At 51.7% G+C, this 20,793-nt stretch overlaps 1 protein-coding gene across 1 annotated transcript in view; it reads right to left on the bottom strand.

Moving 5' to 3' along the window:
• AKAP6 (A-kinase anchoring protein 6) overlaps positions 1 to 20,793 on the bottom strand; it is a 609,087-nt gene that overhangs the window by 53,419 nt on the left and 534,875 nt on the right. Inside the window, exon 10 of the mRNA XM_069209097.1 lies at positions 14,652 to 14,798. Coding sequence (XP_069065198.1) covers positions 14,652 to 14,798 — 147 coding nt within the window. The remainder of the gene's footprint in view (positions 1 to 14,651; positions 14,799 to 20,793) is intronic.

Raw genomic sequence — 20,793 nt, 5'->3', positions numbered from 1 at the left:
AAGAGGCATGGGTTGGAATCAAGACCAGGCAGCCTTGGGATTCATGAGATAAAGAGACAGGAAGAAGAGGCTGGTGGAAGAAGAAAGACTGAACTTGACTCAAGACTAGCCAGCCTGGGAGTTCAGCCACCCCAGCAACATTGGTGGAGTCCTAAGTGAAACTCTGGACTTATATTTAGGTCTGGCTTGATGGCGCGGCTGTCACTATACCTTATGTGATCACCCGAAAAAAACAGCTCTTAGACATCTGACTACGAGAGGAGCTTCTGCTCCACCAGCCTGTTGGACTACTTCCCTACAAGCTTTTAGTTGCTCAGAAGGCATGTGCTCCCACTGAAAGAAGAGGGTGTGTAGTGCTCTTTACGCCTTGGGAGGAAGCATGTACTCAATACAGCAGCCCTGGGTTGGTTACGGTGACAAGCCAATGATGATATGTCCCTGATTGGTGGTCCGCAAAAGTCATATTAGATGTATTCAGCCTAATCTGTTTATTGTGAAAAGTTACAACAAAGCCAGTAGGTATGACAATTATTGTGATTATATGTGTATATATATATATATATATATATATATATATTTTTTTTTTTTTTTTTTTTTTTTATATATATATATATGTGTGTTAAAGCCAATAGGCCTTTAAGGGTAAACTGTTATTATACTGTGCTAAAGCCTGTAGGCAAGTACTTTGTTACATGGAATCTCTCAGATTTCTGTAGAAGGCAAGACTTATCATGATGCCTGTCCACTGTGACAAGCCCTGGCAGTAGAAGATGTGTACTACAATAATAGCTATAATTCCCATTCAGGAGGAGTTATACATTGTTTTCCCATCTGTGCCTACTACTACATATTTGTAATTACGGTTGTATGCCATGCCCCTCTTCTTCCCATGCCCGTTCCATAGCTCACTTGTCACTACAAGCTGTGCTTAGCATGAACCACCCTCCCTCCTCTGCCTTCTCCAGGTCTTAAGCCTCAAGCTTTGACCCACATAGGCTTTGGATTGCAATTATCTAGTTTGTAACGTTACTGATTTGAAGAAACTATACCCCACCAGGTAGCTGGGATGATGCTCCCTAGTTACCAGGCAGCTGGGATGATGGCGATGCTTCTTAGTTACCAGGCTGCTGGGTAGCTGGGATGATACTCCTTGGTTACCAAGTAAGTGGGATGATGCTCCTTAGTAACCAGGTAGCTGAGATGATGCTCCTTAATTACCAGTTAGCTGGGATGATGCTCCTTAGTATGTATCCAGTATGATGAGCCTTAGTTGCCGGGTAGCTGGGATGATGCTCCTTGGTTATCAGGTACCTGGGATGATGCTCCTTGGTTACCAACTAACTACGATGATGCCCCTTAATTAGCAGGAAACTGGTATGATGATACTTAGTTGCCAGGAAGATGCGATTATGCCAATACTTCTTAGTTACCCTGCAGCTGGGATGATGCTCCTTAGTTACCAGGTAGCTGGGATGATGCTCCTTAGTTACCAGGGTGCTGTGATGATGGTGATGCGCCTTAATTACCATGCAGCTGGGATGATGCTCCTTAGATACCAAGTAGCTGGGATGATGCTCCTTAGTTACCAGGTGGCTGGGATGATGCTCTTTAGATACCAGGTAGCTGGGATGATGTTCCTTAGTTACCATGCAGCTGGGATGGTGCTACTTAGTTACCAGGTAGCTGGGATGATGCTCCTTAGTTACCAGGAAGCTGGGATGATGGTGATCATCCTTAGTTACCAGCCAGCTTAGATAGGAGGTAGCTGAGATGATGCTCCTTAGTTACCAAGTAGCTGGGATGATGATGAGCATCCTTAGTTCCCGGGCGGCTGGGATGATGCTCCTTGTTTACTAGGTAGCTGGAATGATATTCCTTAGTTACTAGGCAGCTGGGATTATGCTCCGTGGTTTTCAGGTAGTTGGGATGATGGTCCTTAGTTACCAGATAGTCAGGATGATGGCTATGATCCTTAGTTACCAGGTAGCTAGGATGATGCTCCTAGGTTATCAGGGAACCGGGATGAAGACTCCAGAAGCCAGGCTCGTCTGTTGGGGTGGAGTAAAGCAACCCCCTGCTTCCACCAGGCAGCTCCTCCTGCTCCAGGATGTCTGCAGTTCATCTCGTAGGGTCTTGCCTCTGGGTTTGTCTCTAACCTGCAAAGGAGCCTAACAATCACATACCCAAGTGGTAACACACAAACGTCTGCTCCCTCCACTCTGGTGTGTGGAGCTGGCACTGGTCAGCCAGAATCCTTGGTACCTAGAGCAGATAAACTGACCATTTTAAATTCTCGGTTTTTCCAACCTTTTTTCTTCTGTGCTTAAACTGTGTGATTTTCAGAAACCTCTCTCTGGAGTGATTTGGGGAAGTTCATGGCTTGTTTTTACTTAGCTCCACCCTGGCAGAGCCACATGCAGGAGGAAGAGGGCTTGGAAGGGAGAGCACCATCACAGGAGACAAGTGGACATACCACGGAGGGGCATAAAAGGCGCCTCCACTAACTACCGCTGTAACCCGCCTGCAGTGACATCCCTTGAGAGACGGGCATGGGTCAGGATGGGCAGGGGGTACCCAGGTGAGGCAACTGGAAGGATACCTCTGTCCTATCCACCAGGGTGCCGCTAGGGGAAATATCTCTGAGGAAGGTTCAGGAATCCTTGAAGAAAGGACCTGGTCAGCCTCACCCAAGCCCTCCATCTTCTGTTTGTCGACACATGAAGGCCTGTGCCTATACAGAGGACGGTACGCACTAACCTACCTCACACAGTGACACACACACTCCCCCTCCACCCATGTCCCATACGATGGAGTGAAGATCTCAACCCGGTCTGTCCTTCTGTCACCACTGCTTGTCTCTCTGTCCAGCAAGAGGCCATTAACTGACACGCCATCACTGTGACATTTATCTCAATGCACTGCCACGATGATTAGGGGTGGGTGAAAAATTCTGCTCCGCCGGTGGAGTTTTTGGAATTTTGTCCACTCCGCACTCTGCGTATAGCGCAGAGATCCTGAAAAACTCCACCAACTGCCGCGTGACAGAGTTTTTTCTCGTATGCGGTTTGTTGGCGAGTGCAAGCGAGAATTTGCAACCACTAGTGTGATTTTTGGAAGCTAGAACGCCTTCTGGTGAGATTTCCCAATGTGGGCAGTCATGGCAGGTCACGACCTTTCACGTTGAGAAAACTGCCTCTCGAGTAGAAAATCTATTCTAGCGGCAGAAAGAAGCAGGGCCTTCTGCAGCACCGTGTGGTGCCGCTCGCCCTAATTTTAACATGTGGAACAAGCTCCTGGTGCTATAAATCAGCAGGAGCTGCGCGATGTGCCCGAATTCCGCCCACTCCGTGGAATCTTGCTGAGTTTTTATGTAACTCCGCGGAATTCCACGGTGAAACTCCACGAGTTCTGCCCACCCTTAGCAGCGATTGCGCATGCACTCTGTATGACGTCTGTCCTGCACACACGATGTGTGTGACCCGTCACGTTCACACTCTCATACACCCTGTGAGTGGAGGATCCTCACGCTCACCTCACGCTCAACGTCACCTCATCACTAGCGCCTCACTCTGCGCCACGCGCTCTGGGGGGTGCTTTACGAGTAAGATGGTAACATTTATCCATAAATGCGCCTTTCTGGCCCTGCAGTAGGCAGAGACCAGTGCATCTGGAGGAAAGGGGTGGGGGAGAGGGGTGTGGGGGCACAGACAGAGAGCATTGCTGTAACGAACAGTCACATGGGCAATAACGCACCATCCCGGGGTGCGCCCCCCCGAACCCCTGCTGCCTTGATGAAGGGAACCTCATTCTGAAACATGGAAAGTTCCCTGGACAGAGCACCCGTGGGCAGCGCGGCGTCCTCTGCCCGGTCACCTCTGTACCTCCCCGGCCTTGGCCCAGGCCCAGCTCAGCCCAGCGTGAAATGAAGTGCACGAAGCCACCGTCTGCGGGCGTCTGTGCCAAGGCAGAGCAAAATAATGACATTACAGCTCCCTCCAAGCAGCACTGCTGCAGGCTCGCCTCCTGCTACTGTGGGTGAGGCTGGCATCGCTGTACACCACCCCCGCTGCACCGGTGGGCACCGGTCTCACATCCAAGGAGCCTGCCCCTCTGCACAGGTGGGCACTGCGCTCCCTCCCAGGGACACTGCCTACCTGCACCGGTGGGCACCGGTCTCCCATCCAGGGATCCTGACCCTCTTCACAGGTGGGCACCGCGCTCCCTTCCAGGGACCCTGCCTACCTGCACCGATGGGCACCGGTCTCCCATCCAGGAATCCTGACCCTCTTCACAGGTGGGCACCAGTCTCCCATCCAGGGATCCTGACCCTCTTCACAGGTGGGCACTGCTCTCCCTCCCAGGGACCCTGCCTACCTGCACCTGTGGGCACCGGTCGCCCATCCAGGGATCCTGACCCTCTTCACAGGTGGGCACCGCGCTCCCTCCCAGGGACCCTGCCTACCTGCACTGGTGGGCACCGGTCTACCATCCAGGGATCCTGACCCTCTTCACAGGTGGGCACCGGTCTCCCTTTCAGGGACCCTTCCCAACTGCACAGATGGGCACCACTCTCCCACCCAGGGATCCTGCCCCTCTGAACAGGTAAGCACCGCTTTCCCACCCAGGGACCCTTCCCACTAGCACAGGTGGGCACCACTCTCCCACCCTGGGACCCTGCTTGGTTGCCCTGATGCCTTCTAGGGAGCATTGCTCCACTCACAGCTTCTAGGAGCTTTATGGGAGTGACGCTAGCTCTCCTGCAGGTGCACCCAGTTTTTACCAGGCCTGGCCAGCTCCATGGTCTCAGGAGGCCTGGCACACTGGTCTGAAGACAGAGGTCTCCTTTGGGTGGGCCTCCTCTGATGCATGTCACAATCCATAAGAGAACATCATCTATACCAAGCCATTGAGCACTATGCCAGTCCAGGCTCAGGAAAGATCTAATCAGGACCATGTAGGGCCTCAGTGCGATTCCTTGATCTCCTCAGATTGGGGGTCACTCCTTCCATTGCCGTCAGACTCGTACACCGCTAACCATGAATGAACATTGTCTTCTCTGCATTAGGGTTCAAGCAGATGTTCATAGCAGCTGCCCTGCTGTTGACCAGCTTGCAAAATCATGTTATCCTATATGTTATCCCAGCTTGAGGTATCCCCAAAAGGAGTCTATATTCTTTCAACAAAAGGTATTTATGTCTGGAAGTAGCTCCCCACCCCATGTCATAGCACCTACTAAAGAAAGTAACTGTGTTCCTCCCAGGAAGCAACTTCACAGCTGCTGTTGAAGCGTTTGTACTAGATTGTGGTAACACCGTGCCCCATGGCCTGCCGGACTCCGCAGTAGCCCCCTTCCAGGGCATCCTACATGCCAGCAACTCTCATCAACACTCGGAAGAAATAGGACCACATCACCACTAGACTGGTGGAACTCCACTGGGCTTCCCTTGCCAGTCCACACCCTCATCAGGACCAACTTCATTAACGTCAGCATCCCCGCCTATACGGCAGTCTAGATCACCATGTCTGGTGGCTCATAGGGTTGGGCGGAACTTGCAGAATTTTATTTCACTGAATTCTATGAGTTACATGAAAACTGATGAGATTCTGCAGGCAGGCTAAATCGAGCACACTGAGCTGCTCGTGTTGATTTTTAGCACCAGGAGCTTCTTCTGCGCTGTAAAATCAGAGCGAACTGCACCACACCATGCCAGAGGGCACTGCTTCTTCCTACCGCTCGAGTAGATTTTCTACTCTAGCGGCGTCTTTCTCAACACGAATGGTCACCACCTGCCGCGTGTGCCCGCATTGAAAATCTCGCCAGGAGGTGTTCAAGTGCCTGAAAATCATGATAGAGGATGCTAATTTTTGCTCAAACTCACCAACTTAACGTTGACGATCCATGTGCAAGAAAAAACTCTGCCATGTGTGGTTGGCGAAGGTGTGATTGAACTCATAACTCCAAGAGGAAGGCGAGTGGGCAAAACTCCGCAAACTCAGCCAGCGAAGACCAATTTTTCACCCACCCATGCCCATGCTACACCCGCAGCCAGGATATGATCAGACTGGAGCCCAAGAGGGGCACAAACGAACCAACACGACAACAGGTCTTTTCCAGCTGTGCAGTAGGCACCCGGGATCAACACCCCAACACCCCCAACGCTGCTCCTATATAGGAAACATCTGATGACGCCCCAATTTAAAAAAAACACTACATAATGACACAGTAAGTCCACCCCACGCTCAGAACCCAGCTACCCCTCCAATCACTCTGTGACTGTACCTTCACCTTTGACCCTACAGTGCGCCCCAATGCCTTTGAGCCGGTTACACGCTATAGAATACACATGTAACGTACTTACTAACGTACATACATGCAACTCTCTGCCCTACATCCAATAACTTAAAATCACATCTCTCCTAAATGTAATTATTTCTGTGAACTAATATTAGCGCCTAGACACATCCAGGAAGCAGCGCTTGGGCACACAAATCCACCCCAGAGCGAGTGAATGTTGTGACGTCATCCGCAGTCGGACCTCCCATAGGGGATCCCCATGACATCATCAGCCCCATCAGCCCCTCCCGTGGCGCCTTCCATCCCTCACCGCCTGAGTCCATATAAAATGGAGATTCTGTTCTCGGTGGGGGGGGCGCCCCCCTCCCAGGGCCCGAGGCCGACTCGCCCCCACACCCCGTACTTGAAGAATAAATCCCATTAAGGGCCGCTCATCCGTGACAATCAGTGCATATCAGTCTGGCGGGGGCACTCTCTCCTTACTTACGGATTTCTTTGGTATCTTGTGTAATATGTGATGATGAAAGGCACCATACGGGGCCCAACGAGAGGGGGGACCAGTGGGGGCCCGGAGCGTGGCGTGGATACCCCCACCTGAGCGGGAGGGGGGCCTTGGGAAAGAGGGCTGAACACATATCTCCAGGGAGAAAAGTGGAGGGCCGGGGTATTCACATACCCCTCCAGAGAGGTGAGAGGAGATCACATACCCCTCCAGAGAGGTGAGAGGAGATCATGTACCCCTCCAGAGAGGTGAGAGGAGATCCCATACCCCTCCAGAGAGGTGAGAGGAGATCCCACACACCTCCAGAGAGGTGAGAGGAGATCATGTACCCCTCCAGAGAGGTGAGAGGAGATCCCACACACCTCCAGAGAGGTGAGAGGAGATCACATACCCCTCCAGAGAGGTGAGAGGAGATCATGTACCCCTCCAGAGAGGTGAGAGGAGATCCCATACCCCTCCAGAGAGGTGAGACATACCCCTCCATAGAGGTGAGAGATCATGTACCCCTCCAGAGAGGTGAGAGGAGATCATGTACCCCTCCAGAGAGGTGAGAGGAGATCACATGAGAGGAGATCACACACCCCTCCAGAGAGGTGAGAGGAGATCCCATACCCCTCCAGAGAGGTGAGACATACCCCTCCATAGAGGTGAGAGATCATGTACCCCTCCAGAGAGGTGAGAGGAGATCATGTACCCCTCCAGAGAGGTGAGAGGAGATCACATGAGAGGAGATCACACACCCCTCCAGAGAGGTGAGGGGAGATCACATACCCCTCCAGAGAGGTGAGAGGAGATCCATACCCCTCCAGAGAGGTGAGAGGAGATAACATACCACTCCAGAGAGGTGAGAGGAGATCCCACACCCCTCCAGTGAGGTGAGAGGAGATCCCATACCCCCCAGAGAGGTGAGAGGAGATCACATACCCCTCCAGAGAGGTGAGAGGAGATCATGTACCCCTCCAGAGAGGTGAGAGGAGATCCCATACCCCTCCAGAGAGGTGAGACATACCCCTCCATAGAGGTGAGAGATCATGTACCCCTCCAGAGAGGTGAGAGGAGATCATGTACCCCTCCAGAGAGGTGAGAGGAGATCACATGAGAGGAGATCACACACCCCTTCAGAGAGGTGAGAGGAGATCCCATACCCCTCCAGAGAGGTGAGACATACCCCTCCATAGAGGTGAGAGATCATGTACCCCTCCAGAGAGGTGAGAGGAGATCATGTACCCCTCCAGAGAGGTGAGAGGAGATCACATACCCCTCCAGAGAGGTGAGACATACCCCTCCATAGAGGTGAGAGATCATGTACCCCTCCAGAGAGGTGAGAGGAGATCACATACCCCTCCAGAGAGGTGAGAGGAGATCACATGAGAGGAGATCACACCCCTCCAGAGAGGTGAGAGGAGATCACATGAGAGGAGATCACATACCCCTCCAGAGAGGTGAGAGGAGATCCCACACTCCTACAGAGAGGTGAGGGGAGATCACATACCCCTCCAGAGAGCTGAGAGGAGATCCATACCCCTCCAGAGAGGTGAGAGGAGATAACATACCTCTCCAGAGAGGTGAGAGGAGATCATGTACCCCTCCAGAGAGGTGAGAGGAGATCATGTACCCCTCCAGAGAGGTGAGAGGAGATCCCATACCCCTCCAGAGAGGTGAGAGGAGATCCCATACCCCTCCAGAGAGGTGAGAGGAGATCACGTACCCCTCCAGAGAGGTGAGAGATCATGTACCCCTCCAGAGAGGTGAGAGGAGATCCCATACCCCTCCAGAGAGGTGAGACATACCCCTCCATAGAGGTGAGAGATCATGTACCCCTCCAGAGAGGTGAGAGGAGATCATGTACCCCTCCAGAGAGGTGAGCGGAGATCCCATACCCCTCCAGAGAGGTGAGAGGAGATCACATACCCCTCCAGAGAGGTGAGAGGAGATCATGTACCCCTCCAGAGAGGTGAGAGGAGATCCCATACCCCTCCAGAGAGGTGAGACATACCCCTCCATAGAGGTGAGAGATCATGTACCCCTCCAGAGAGGTGAGAGGAGATCATGTACCCCTCCAGAGAGGTGAGAGGAGATCACATGAGAGGATATCACACACCCCTTCAGAGAGGTGGGAGGAGATCCCATACCCCTCCAGAGAGGTGAGACATACCCCTCCATAGAGGTGAGAGATCATGTACCCCTCCAGAGAGGTGAGAGGAGATCATGTACCCCTCCAGAGAGGTGAGAGGAGATCACATGAGAGGAGATCACACACCCCTCCAGAGAGGTGAGGGGAGATCACATACCCCTCCAGAGAGGTGAGAGGAGATCCATAACCCTCCAGAGAGGTGAGAGGAGATAACATACCACTCCAGAGAGGTGAGAGGAGATCCCACACCCCTCCAGTGAGGTGAGAGGAGATCCCATACCCCCCAGAGAGGTGAGAGGAGATCACATACCCCTCCTGAGAGGTGAGAGGAGATCATGTACCCCTCCAGAGAGGTGAGAGGAGATCCCATACCCCTCCAGAGAGGTGAGACATACCCCTCCATAGAGGTGAGAGATCATGTACCCCTCCAGAGAGGTGAGAGGAGATCATGTACCCCTCCAGAGAGGTGAGAGGAGATCACATGAGAGGAGATCACACACCCCTCCAGAGAGGTGAGAGGAGATCCCATACCCCTCCAGAGAGGTGAGACATACCCCTCCATAGAGGTGAGAGATCATGTACCCCTCCAGAGAGGTGAGAGGAGATCACATACCCCTCCAGAGAGGTGAGAGGAGATCACATGAGAGGAGATCACACCCCTCCAGAGAGGTGAGAGGAGATCACATGAGAGGAGATCACATACCCCTCCAGAGAGGTGATAGGAGATCCCACACTCCTACAGAGAGGTGAGGGGAGATCACATACCCCTCCAGAGAGCTGAGAGGAGATCCATACCCCTCCAGAGAGGTGAGAGAAGATAACATACCTCTCCAGAGAGGTGAGAGGAGATCCCACACCCCTCCAGTGAGGTGAGAGGAGATCCCATAACCCTCCAGAGAGGTGAGAGCAGATCCCATAACCCTCCAGGGAGGTGAGAGGAGATCACATACCCCTCCGGAGAGGTAAGAGGAGATCACATACCCCTCCAGAGAGGTGAGAAGAGATCACATACCCCTCCAAAGGGGTGAGAGGAGACCACATGAGAGGAGATCACATACCCCTCCAGAGAGGTGATCACATGAGAGGAGATCACATACCCCTCCAAAGAGGTGAGAGGAGATCACATGAGAGGAGATCACACCCCTCCAGAGAGGTGAGAGGAGATCACATGAGAGGAGATCACATACCCCTCCAGAGAGGTGAGAGGAGATCACATACCCCTCCAGAGAGGTGAGAGGATATCACATACCCCTCCAGAGAAGGGAGGGGTATTCAACTACCCATCCACAGAATGAAGGGGTGTTCACATGCCCCTCCAGAGAGAGAAGTGGGGGGCTGGGGTATGAACATACCCCTTCAGTAAGGCGAGGTGTGTTCACATACACCTGCACAGAGGGGAGGGTTGCTCACATACCTCTCCAGAAACAGAAGAGACATGGGCTGCAAGGGCAACTTGGGACATTCAGCACATTATTACATCTATATAGCGCCCACCAGCTCCGGTGTGTATTGGAGCACATTTTGGATCTGGGCACGCTGTTGGAAGTTCAATTTACCCTTCATGTTACTCTCACAAAATAATTGAATTTGGTTGCTTTATATTCCCTCGAACCTACACTGATGTCCATCCAACCTCCAGTGAAATCCATGCTTTCTGCTCCTGCCGGACTCTGTGTCCAGAGAGGGCGCTGCTCTGCCCCCGCCCAACACTAGGAGAGCCCCTTCCAATCAGTGACAGCGTAAACCACACATCACCACTGCAGGGGCCAGTGTTTGATCTCATGGTCACAGGTTCAAGTCCCGGCGGGTCCACTCAGCCTTTCATCCTTCTGAGGTCAACAAAATTAATACCGTTGAGTTGGAGGACAATAAACATTTATTATTCAGAGCCAAGATACCCTTCTGGATGAATGTGCACTTCACAAATACACATGTGTATTGTGCTGGCCCCAGCAGATTCTCAGCACGTGTTCATCTCTGATAAATCTCAGGTACAGGCCCCTTCCACCCTCTCACAGCCCCACTCTTTGGTGTGATGGTAGCTGCTGATCCGTGAAAGTGGGGGGTGTAATACTTGCCACAGGTTCACCTCAATGTTTTCAAAATTTGCCTTGGGTGTCCTAACACACAAATGTACCCCTACACTCACACTCACTGTTTCTCATCCACAAACACACTTGCACACACTCACACTTTCACAATCACTGACCCTCACTCACAACTACTGGTGTACAGGGGCTCTGATCTGGAATCCTGGGGAACACGTGTCCCTCTCTAAGAGTGAGGCAGGTACAGCAGCACCAGGGCCTCTGTGCCCTGGTCCAACTGCACCTGCTGCACCGTTGATAAGAGATACCTCTGACTCACTCCCGCTCACAATCTCCCTCTCACTCACTAGTTCTAACTCACTCACACTGCAATACTCACTCCTTCGCTTTCCCTTATTCATACTCACTCTCACTCATTCATTGGTTCTCTCTCTTTCAATCTTCTTGTCACTGTGAACACAATAAACTAACACACACTCTCACTAAATGTCATTCTCTCTAAATCACTCACAAACACACTTTCACCAGCGCTTAATTTGAGCCTGTGGTCTCCAGTGCTCAGCACCGGTACTTAATTGTGAACACCGAGACTCTTGTCAGCCAGCCACATGGTGGCACTGTTTGTCCACATTTGTGATGGACACAGGAACAGTTGTTCAATAATTCTATACACCTTAAAATCAACCAATACCTGCCACCCAAAAATATAAAAGTTGCTTGGGTGGGGGGTATCAGCCATTTTTAGTGCATAAAAAGTTCATATTGTCATTAGTAGAGCTATGGGTAGTTCAAGCTGCAGTGCTCTCCTGACAAAGGCCCTGAAACCCATTCTTTAGAAATGAAGTACTGACTTTCACTCACAAACATACAGAGAAACAACACTTTTTTTTGTTTTACATTCCTTTCTTCCTTTTCTGGCACCTCGGAGGCTCCATGGCTGCGGCAACGCAGGAATCCAATACCGGACATCGCAACCAGCAAGCCCTGACTCCTAACAAGGAGCCCGGCAGGGCCAGGTTCAGGAGGAAGGCACAGCTCAACCCCTCCCAGTTTCCTAATAGACCTGAAAGTCCATCCTATCAGAAGGTGCACAGTGCTGGGGATCCCGCCCCTGCTGCTCTGTGTGGCTTCTCATCGGCCTCGGGGATGCACTGACGTGCAACCTGTAAGTCTCATTTTAGCGGATGAACTGTGCGGCCTGGGGCATGTGCAGTATGGCTGCTACATAAAGAGGACTGTGTTAGGGTATTGTAGCTGAACTATGCACCTTCCCTCCAGAGTCCAGACATCCATGGACAGGGTGCTGAGTTTAATACAACCCTCTGTAGCTGGATACTCTCTCAGCACCCACACTCCCCTCCTTTCATCAAGAGCCTGGTGGAGAGGCCGAGAGAGCTGACCTGCACAATGCAGAGTTCAGATAAACACAAAGGGGGTCATTCTGACTTTGGCGGGCGGCCCGCCGTCAGAATACCGCTGCGTGGTCAAAAGACCGCCATGGTAATTCTGAGTTTCCCGCTGTGCTGGCGGGCGACCGCCAGAAGGCCGCCCGCCAGCCCAGCGGGAAACCCCCTTCCATGAGGATGCCGGCTCCGAATGGAGCCGGCGGAGTGGAAGGGGTGCGACGGTGCAGTTGCACCCGTCGCGATTTTCAGTGTCTGCTTAGCAGACACTGAAAATCTTGGTGGGGCCCTGTTAGGGGGCCCCTGCAGTGCCCATGCCATTGGCAAAGGCACTGCAGGGGCCCCCAGGGGCCCCATGACACCCGTTACCGCCAGCCAGGTTCTGGCGGTCAAAACCGCCAGAACCAGGCTGGCGGTAAGGGGGTCGGAATCCCCATGGCGGCGCTGCCTGCAGCGCCGCCATGGAGGATTCCCAAGGGCAGCGGGAAACCGGCGGGAGACCGCTGGTTTCCCGTTTCTGACCGCGGCTGTACCGCCGCGGTCAGAATGCCCATGGATGCACCGCCAGCCTGTTGGCGGAGCATCCGCGGTCCCCGGCCTTGGCGGTAATCAACCGCCAGGGTCAGAATGACCGCCAAAGTCCTCTTTGCATGAATGCTGCTAAATTAAATTATCATAGGAGTAAAAATGTAATTTGGCACTGGGTCCTTGGGCTCTCAGGTGGCAGGGCTGTGCCCGGCAGCCCCGGAGAAGGAGCCACCCTTGCAGTTTGGCATACACAACAGGAAGACTTGTATTCCAGGAGTTCACTTCCTATGGAACCCCATTCTATTAATCTCCTCCCAGTGTCCCCCCTAAAGAAATTCTCACCAGTCCGGAGGGCATCCACAACTTGTCCTTTACTGTTGTGTGTCACTAGGAGGGGAATTGTCTGTTGTCCTCGCTGGCCACACCTGCATTGACTTTCCCCTTTTACATCTCCAATTAACATAACGTGTAGTTGTAACGCGTTCACCCAGAAGGGTATCTTGGCGCTAAATAACAGAGGTTCATTGTTAAGGTATCAACAATCTTTGCGCCTGATTTAGATTCGGCAGACGGGTAAGATATAGCTCGTCTGCCGAAATATAAATCCCACAGGATACAATGGGATTTCTATTTCAGTGGACGGGCTGTCCGTCACCGTTGTGACAAACTATCTTATCCCCCGAAATGTAAATCAGGCCCTTTGTTGTTACAGTCTTGAAAAAGAACACATTTGCGGTGAAACACGTGTCGCCTGTACCGGATGAAAAAAGGACAATTCTGACAGCTCCGAAAACCACAACCACACTTGGCTCTTTGTGTTAGAAATGTTAAACAGCATTTTGTTTGTTTACTGTACTATCCATGAATACAAATTGTTGATATCATATCAAAACAACCTGGATACTTCTAAAATCTCATCTACTTTGCTTCAGACAACCAACTTCAATACAACACCATGAGACCATATTGTGGCTTTTTTCAACATAAACCTGTACGCATGACAGTGGCATTCTGGAAATACTTTGAGAATAGCTGGGTTTATTAACTGCACTTGTAAATAAAAGACAGAAGGTGAATGTTTATCGGTAACCTAGGTAAGTGTATCTGAGGTTTGGGGATGAATGCAGGTCCTGTCGTTCACCGCAGTGATTTGCAGGCGAGAGCTGCCGGACCAATAACAACTATCGTCGGCTTGTGGACAATCAATCAATCAAGGATTTGTAAAGCGCGGCTAATCACCCAGAGGGTCTCAAGGCGCTGTGGTGTATAATGAGGCTCTCAGTGGTCCTGATGACCACAGCATCTCAGTCAGCGAGGACTTCCTCAGACTACAGGCATGAGGCTCTATCTTGAAGTAGGATTCCTTCTTGGCCCTGAAACCACTTTTGTGGCAACAAGCCAATCCACTTCTGCTACAGCCTCAGCACATCCGTACTACCAGATATATGGGGGACCATTCATTTTCATATTTGGCCTCCAGCTCTAGAATCAGCATCTGCTACATTTACGTTCATACCCTGATTTTGAGCGGTTTAAAAAATCTCTTAAAACATGGCCTTTTAATATCTATTGAAATTCAATTGTCGCAAACTTTCTGCCTCAGTACCAGTAGAGATTTAACAGGACCAAGAGACCCTTTAAAGGGTGATTTGTTGCGCTTAATAAGAAACCATAACTTAACACATGCACCCCAACTTTTCAAGAGCTCGGGGGAGCAGCGACAGAAACACAGGGCACCTACCCCGAGGAGGTCCCACTTCTCCCGGATCAGGTCCACCCTCTGCAGGACATCTCCAGGCAGCGGAGGGCCACTGCGACTCAGCGCCGCAATCTTCCCCAGCAGCTCACGGATCTTGGGCTCCCGGATGGTCATCTCCACGCTGTATCTCTGGCAGAGGCAAGAAACAGACGGGGTGTGCGCATATTAGAGGGGTTGGAGGTCCATTGGTTCCTTAATCACAAACAGAACTTATCCCATACAGTTGGAACCCCTTGCACCTTGTGGTCTTTACACATCTGTAGAGTGTGCTCCCAGGAAAGCTGTTGCATGAAGAACCGCACACAACAATTATGGTGAAATGACCACAAAAGAGCCTGGAGGTTATGGGCAGTCATACGAGGACAGCACAGTCGCGCCTCTTCTCAGATGGCAGTGCACCACACCAGGACAGACAGAGGAAACTGCAAAGTGGGTCATTTTCTAAACCCATCGGAACTCTAAATGTATGTACACTACCTAGGGTGACCAGATGCCCCGGAGTTCAGTGGACGGTCCCAGTTTTCAGAGGACTATCCCAGAGTCCCGACATTTCACATGATTTTAAATACATGTCTTGGATTTTGGGACAAAGTTATCATGCACAGAAGAATTTAAAGGTATACTCTTGTTAAATAGTTTATCTGATTCAGGCAGGACAGGTTGACATCGGCTGCATGCATGCTGCAGCAGATGAAGGACAAAGGGCTCAGGGTAGAGAAAAAAAAGAAAAAAAAGAAATATATATATATATATATATATATATATATACATATATACATACATACACATATATATATATGTGTATAAATTGTTTTTTTCCCAGGGTTACGCAAAAATAGGGAAATAAGTTTAAAAGCTTTAGTCCTACTGTCATGTGTAGCCTGTCCCGGTTTTTGCTTCGTATCATTTGGTCACCTCAAGACTTTAAGTGGGCCGGGTCCTGCCGGTGCTCAGCGCTCGCAGTACTAAAGAGCAGGTGCTGAGACGCGTCCCTATGGGTCTCCATTGTTGCCCTCACCCTCAAGATGGAAAAAAAATCCTAACTTGGCAGCAGCCCCGCCCTTCACTATCTGTGATGTAACTTCAGGGCGACTTGTTATAGTTCTTTCAGGGTTCTGTCTTTTCAGAACTGAAGCATTTTCATTATTATATACAACAAAACCTCTGTTGTACTTGTTTATCTTATGCAACTAACAACCATTGACAAAGCCAATAGTCCTATCGTGTTTTAGGTGTAATGTCAGTTGTTGTATTACATATGTGGAAGAAATGACCAAAAGAAACAGTAAAATACCCGTAGGGTAGCTCACTGTGCCAGGGGCGACTGGTGTTCATGGGCACAAGGGGCGTTGCCCTCCACCCTCGGGGAGGGGCAAGAACAGGGAAGTTGAGCAGCTGAGAAGACATCACTGCTTGGAGACAATGTACTGAGGGGCATATTTATACTCTGTTTGCGCCGGAATTGCGTCGGGTTTTTTTACGCAATTGACGCAAAACTAACTCCATATTTATACTTTGGCGTTAGACGCGTCTAGCGCCAAAGTCCATGGAGTTTGCGTCATTTTTTAGCGTGGACACCTACTTTGCGGTAATGATATGCAAGGTAGGCGTTCCCGTCTAAAAAAGTGACTCTGAGGCATGTGCGCCGTATTTACACTCCCGGGCAAAATTCACGCCGGGAGTGGGCGGGTCAAAAAAAATGACGTACGGCCGCTTTTGCGCCGTTTTTTAGCGCCTGGAAAAGGCAGGCGTTAAGGGACCTCTGGGCTCTGGGCATGCCCTCCCATGCCCCCAGGGACACCCCCTGTCACCCTTGCCCACCCCAGGAGGACACCCAAGGCTGGAGGGACCCATCCCAGGGACATTAAGGTAAGTTCAGGTAAGTGTTTTTTTTTTTTTTTTGGGGCATAGGGGGGCCTGATTTGTGCCCCCCTACATGCCACTATGCCCAATGGCCATGCCCAGGGGACAGAAGTCCCCTGGGCATGGCCATTGGGCAAGGGGGCATGACTCCTGTCTTTGCTAAGACAGGAGTCATTTCTATGGGGGTTGGGAGTCGAAAAAAATGGCGCAAATCGGGTTGAGGCGAAAAATTTGCCTCAGCCTGACTTGCCCCATTTTTTGGCGCCCAAGCTCCATATCCCCCTACGCCGGCGCTGCCTGGTGTACGTCGTTTTTTTTCACGCACACCAGGCAGCGCCGGCGGCTAACGCCGGCTAATGTCATTGAATAAATACGGCGCCCGCAGGGCGCTTCAGAATGGCGTTAGCCGGCGCTAATGTTTTTGACGCAAAACTGCGTTAGCGCAGTTTTGCGTCAAAAAGTATAAATATGGCCCTGAATCTCCTGGGTGGCCTCTAGTGAATGTTGCAGATGTCCTACTGTACAAGCGCCAGCTGGGCGAGGTTTTCTTTGACCAGCAGGTACAGGCTAGGGAAGTGACATCATCAGAGGGCATGTTAAATTAGAAAGCCATGGATCCGGCTGCTTTTGGGTTGCATTAACAGTGGCCCTGGGAGGAGGTGGCAAAGCTCCATTCACTTCAATGGCGGGGGTGGGGCAACCCAACGAGGACAAAGAGGAAGTGGGTGGCAACTATTTCCTGGTCATCACAAAGGGGCAGGCTGTAGGAGGGGTGCAGGGGGCTGCTCTCCTGGAAGTAACCCGTACTGCATTTGGTTTCACTATGAAAACAACATGAAAAGAACATTGTGGAGCTGAGCATGGCAGAGTGCCCCTAATCTCAACCTGAGAGGCCCAAGAAAAAGGAAGGAACCAGCTGCACAACAACTGCACTAGTGGACCAAGAGGCGAGGGTGCAGTAAAGCTTCTGCATCAGGGGCATCGTCACCCCCCAACCCAGCACCACACCCTGCTTTAGCAGCTACGGGAGTGATGAGGTTCTTGATGGGACTCTTCTGTCTGCAGCGTGGCAGACAAAGGCTCATCATGAACATGAGAGGGTGAGTGAGTGAATGGAAGGATGGGTAATTGGATGGAAGGATGAAATGGTGGATAGATAGATGCATGCATGAATGACTGAAAGGGTGGGTGTAAAAATGGAAGAGTGAAAAGGAGAGATTGTGTATGACTCAAAGGGAGGGTGGAAGCATGGATGGATGGATAGGTGAATGGGTAAAGGAGTGAAAGGATGGGTCGATGGATGATGAAAGAAAGTATGGATGGAAGAATGAGTGAAAGGATGGAGAAGTGAGTGAAAGTGTAAAAGAAGAGTGGAAGAATGGATGGAGTGAAAATATGGATGGATGAGTGAAAGGATGGATGAATGTAAGGAAGTATGTAAAGATGGATGAGTAAAACAATGGATGAATGAGCGAAAGGCCTGGTCGATGGATGAGTGGATGAATGAGTGAAAGGATGGATGGATGGATGATAGATGAATGGATGCATGGGTGTCAGGATGGATGGGTGAGTGAAAGGGTGGTGAGATAGATATGCCAAAGGAAGGATGATGGATGGATGGATGGATGGAGTATGAGAATGAATATATGAAATGAAAGTATGGATGAATGATTGAAAGGATGGGTGAAAGGGTGATGGATAAGAGAAAGGATTGACGGTTAAGTGGATGGATTGGTTTGATGGATGGGTGTCCCTGGACCAGTGGCAGCGCTCCTTTTTAGAGGCTCCACAGCTACACTACACCCTCCTTGTTTTGTAGGTTCATTTTTATTGTATCAAAAGTGAATAATTATTCACTCTTGGTATAATAGAAATAAAACACAGACCCGCTTCGAGTCCAGCAACAAACTGAGGCAGCCAGTGATATGGTCTGATTGTTGACACGGGTGCATGAAGGTGCCTGCGCCATTCTAGCACTGTGAGGATGTCTGTGTGAATATGTGCGTGAGTTAAAGTGAGAGGGAGTCAGTGCAGGAGTAAGTCAGAGTGAGTGGGAATGACTGGCAGTAAGGATCAGTGTGTGTGAGAATGAATGTGAGTGAGTGAGGAATAATGACAGTGTAATTGAGTGTTACTGTGTGTGAGGGACGGTAAGACTGAGTAATTGAGAATTAGTGGGACTGAGTGAAACAGTGGGTCAGAGAAGAATGAGTGAGCCTGCGTGAATTAGTGAGACAGACTGAGTGAAAGTGAGACAGTAAACTTAGGGGGTTATTTACAAGAGACTGGCACCACCAACGCTCCGGTGGCGCAGGTCTCTCAATCACATCTATGAGGCGATGCAAAGTCACCCGTCGTGGGTTTCCACGGCTCATAGATAGGGAGTAAGGCAAGGCAGCGCAAGTCGCTGCGTTGCCTCACTCTGCACCAGGGAGGCGTTCCATGGGCGTTCTCACCCACACCCATGGATTTTGACGCTGGCCCAGATTCACAAAGACACATAAACCTGGGGCAGTGCCAAAACTTCACGCCTCTCCAGAGCAGGTGTAACAAGGAAAAATGCTTTCATTTCTCCTCGTTTTTTTTCTTTCCATGGGGGCTGCATCCTGCAGCGCACATAGAACGAGGACAACGCCTTCACTGATTGTTTTTGTGCAGGATTGTTCAATGCAGAACAAGGGTGTCTGCGTTGGTGCTAGGCACCAAAGTGTGCACCGGCTGAAAGGACAGAAATGCACCTTATCTCGTAGATACAGTGCAGCAACAGATCAGTGCAAGAAAGTGTGAGAGAACCTTCAAGGAGAAGCTCATTGGAATTCCAACCAAGGATCACGCCCACCACTTTTAAAGGTCACCAGCTGTCACAGCGCTATGCTAGGCACAGGTTTTTAGCTGAACTGTTTTAAGCCACGCCCTCATTTACACAGTCCACGCCCCTTTAAGAGACCCTCCTCACCAGATCTTTCATTCACTTAAAGCCCGGGGTCGCCTCAGAACTAGCAGTTTAGACACAACACGGCTGTGGGCTGCTGCAGCTACAGCCCCAATGCACACTCAGGACAACTGGCTGTCAGGAAGCTGGACCCTGCCTAAGAATGGCTGCAGCCACAGGATTCCTTCCGGTTCCGCTCAGTACCAGCACTGTGTGCACATACACAGCTGCCGGGGTTCAGTGCTGGAGTCCCCACTTGGAAACAAGCCTTGGAAGTGCACGTGGCATGAATTGTCTCTTCACCTCTGAACCCTCAGGGTCTTGTGGCAGGGCTGGTGTCTCTCTAGACCCCAGCTACTTCCGGTCTCATGAGAAACACTAGAAACATGGCCGTGGGCATCAGAGGAAGACGGGAGGGTCAAGCAGCCTGTCCACCTACAGGCAGACAGACGTCACAGCAGAGAGGGCAGGCTTCGTTGTCCATGGTGAGGTTAGGCCATGGAGGGCCATGGAGGGCTGTCAGGAGGGGGCTGAGTGGCTCTGCTGAGGGGCCCTGACAGTTAATGTTCCTCTTGGTGAACCAGTTCCACCGGAGGGGGCACGCTGGAGCTGTGGAGGGAAAGGCTGGGGCCTGCTACCACTCACCCAGGGAGCCTGCCCTCAGGGCCCGGCCTGCTACCACTCACCCAGGGAGCCTGCCCTCAGGGCCCGGCCTGCTCCCACTCACCCAGGGAGCCTGTCCTCGGGGCCCGGGCTGCTGCCACTCACCTACAGAGCCTGTCCTCAGAGCCCAGCCTGCTACCACTCACCCAGGGAGCCTGCCCTCAGGGCCCGGCCTGCTGCCACCCACCTACAGAGCCTGTCCTCAGGGCCCAGCCTGCTGCCACTCACCCAGGGAGCCTGTCCTCGGGGCCCGGGCTGCTGCCACTCACCTACAGAGCCTGTCCTCAGGGCCCAGCCTGCTGCCACTCACCCAGGGAGCCTGTCCTCGGGGCCCGGGCTGCTGCCACTCACCTACAGAGCCTGTCCTCAGGGCCCAGCCTGCTGCCACTCACCCAGGGAGCCTGCCCTCAGGGCCGGGCCTGCTACCACTCACCCAGAGAGCCTGCCCTCAGGGCCCAGCCTGCTACCACTCACCCAGGGAGCCTGTCTTCGGGTCCCGGCCTGCTGCCACCCACCCACCCTGCCCCGAAGGGCCCGGCCTGCTGACACCCACCCACGGAGCTTGTCTTCGGGCCCGGCCTGCTGCCACCCACCCAGCCTGCCCCAGGGGCCGGTGGCAGAACAGATAGCGTGTCATGGTGGGAGAGGGGTCTAGCTCACCAGGCG

This window comes from Pleurodeles waltl, chromosome 9 (assembly GCF_031143425.1).
Source record: "Pleurodeles waltl isolate 20211129_DDA chromosome 9, aPleWal1.hap1.20221129, whole genome shotgun sequence".
NCBI classification, from domain to species: Eukaryota; Metazoa; Chordata; class Amphibia; order Caudata; family Salamandridae; genus Pleurodeles; species Pleurodeles waltl.
Note: the sequence above shows the minus strand (reverse complement) of the source record. Positions and strands in the feature narration are given on the sequence as shown.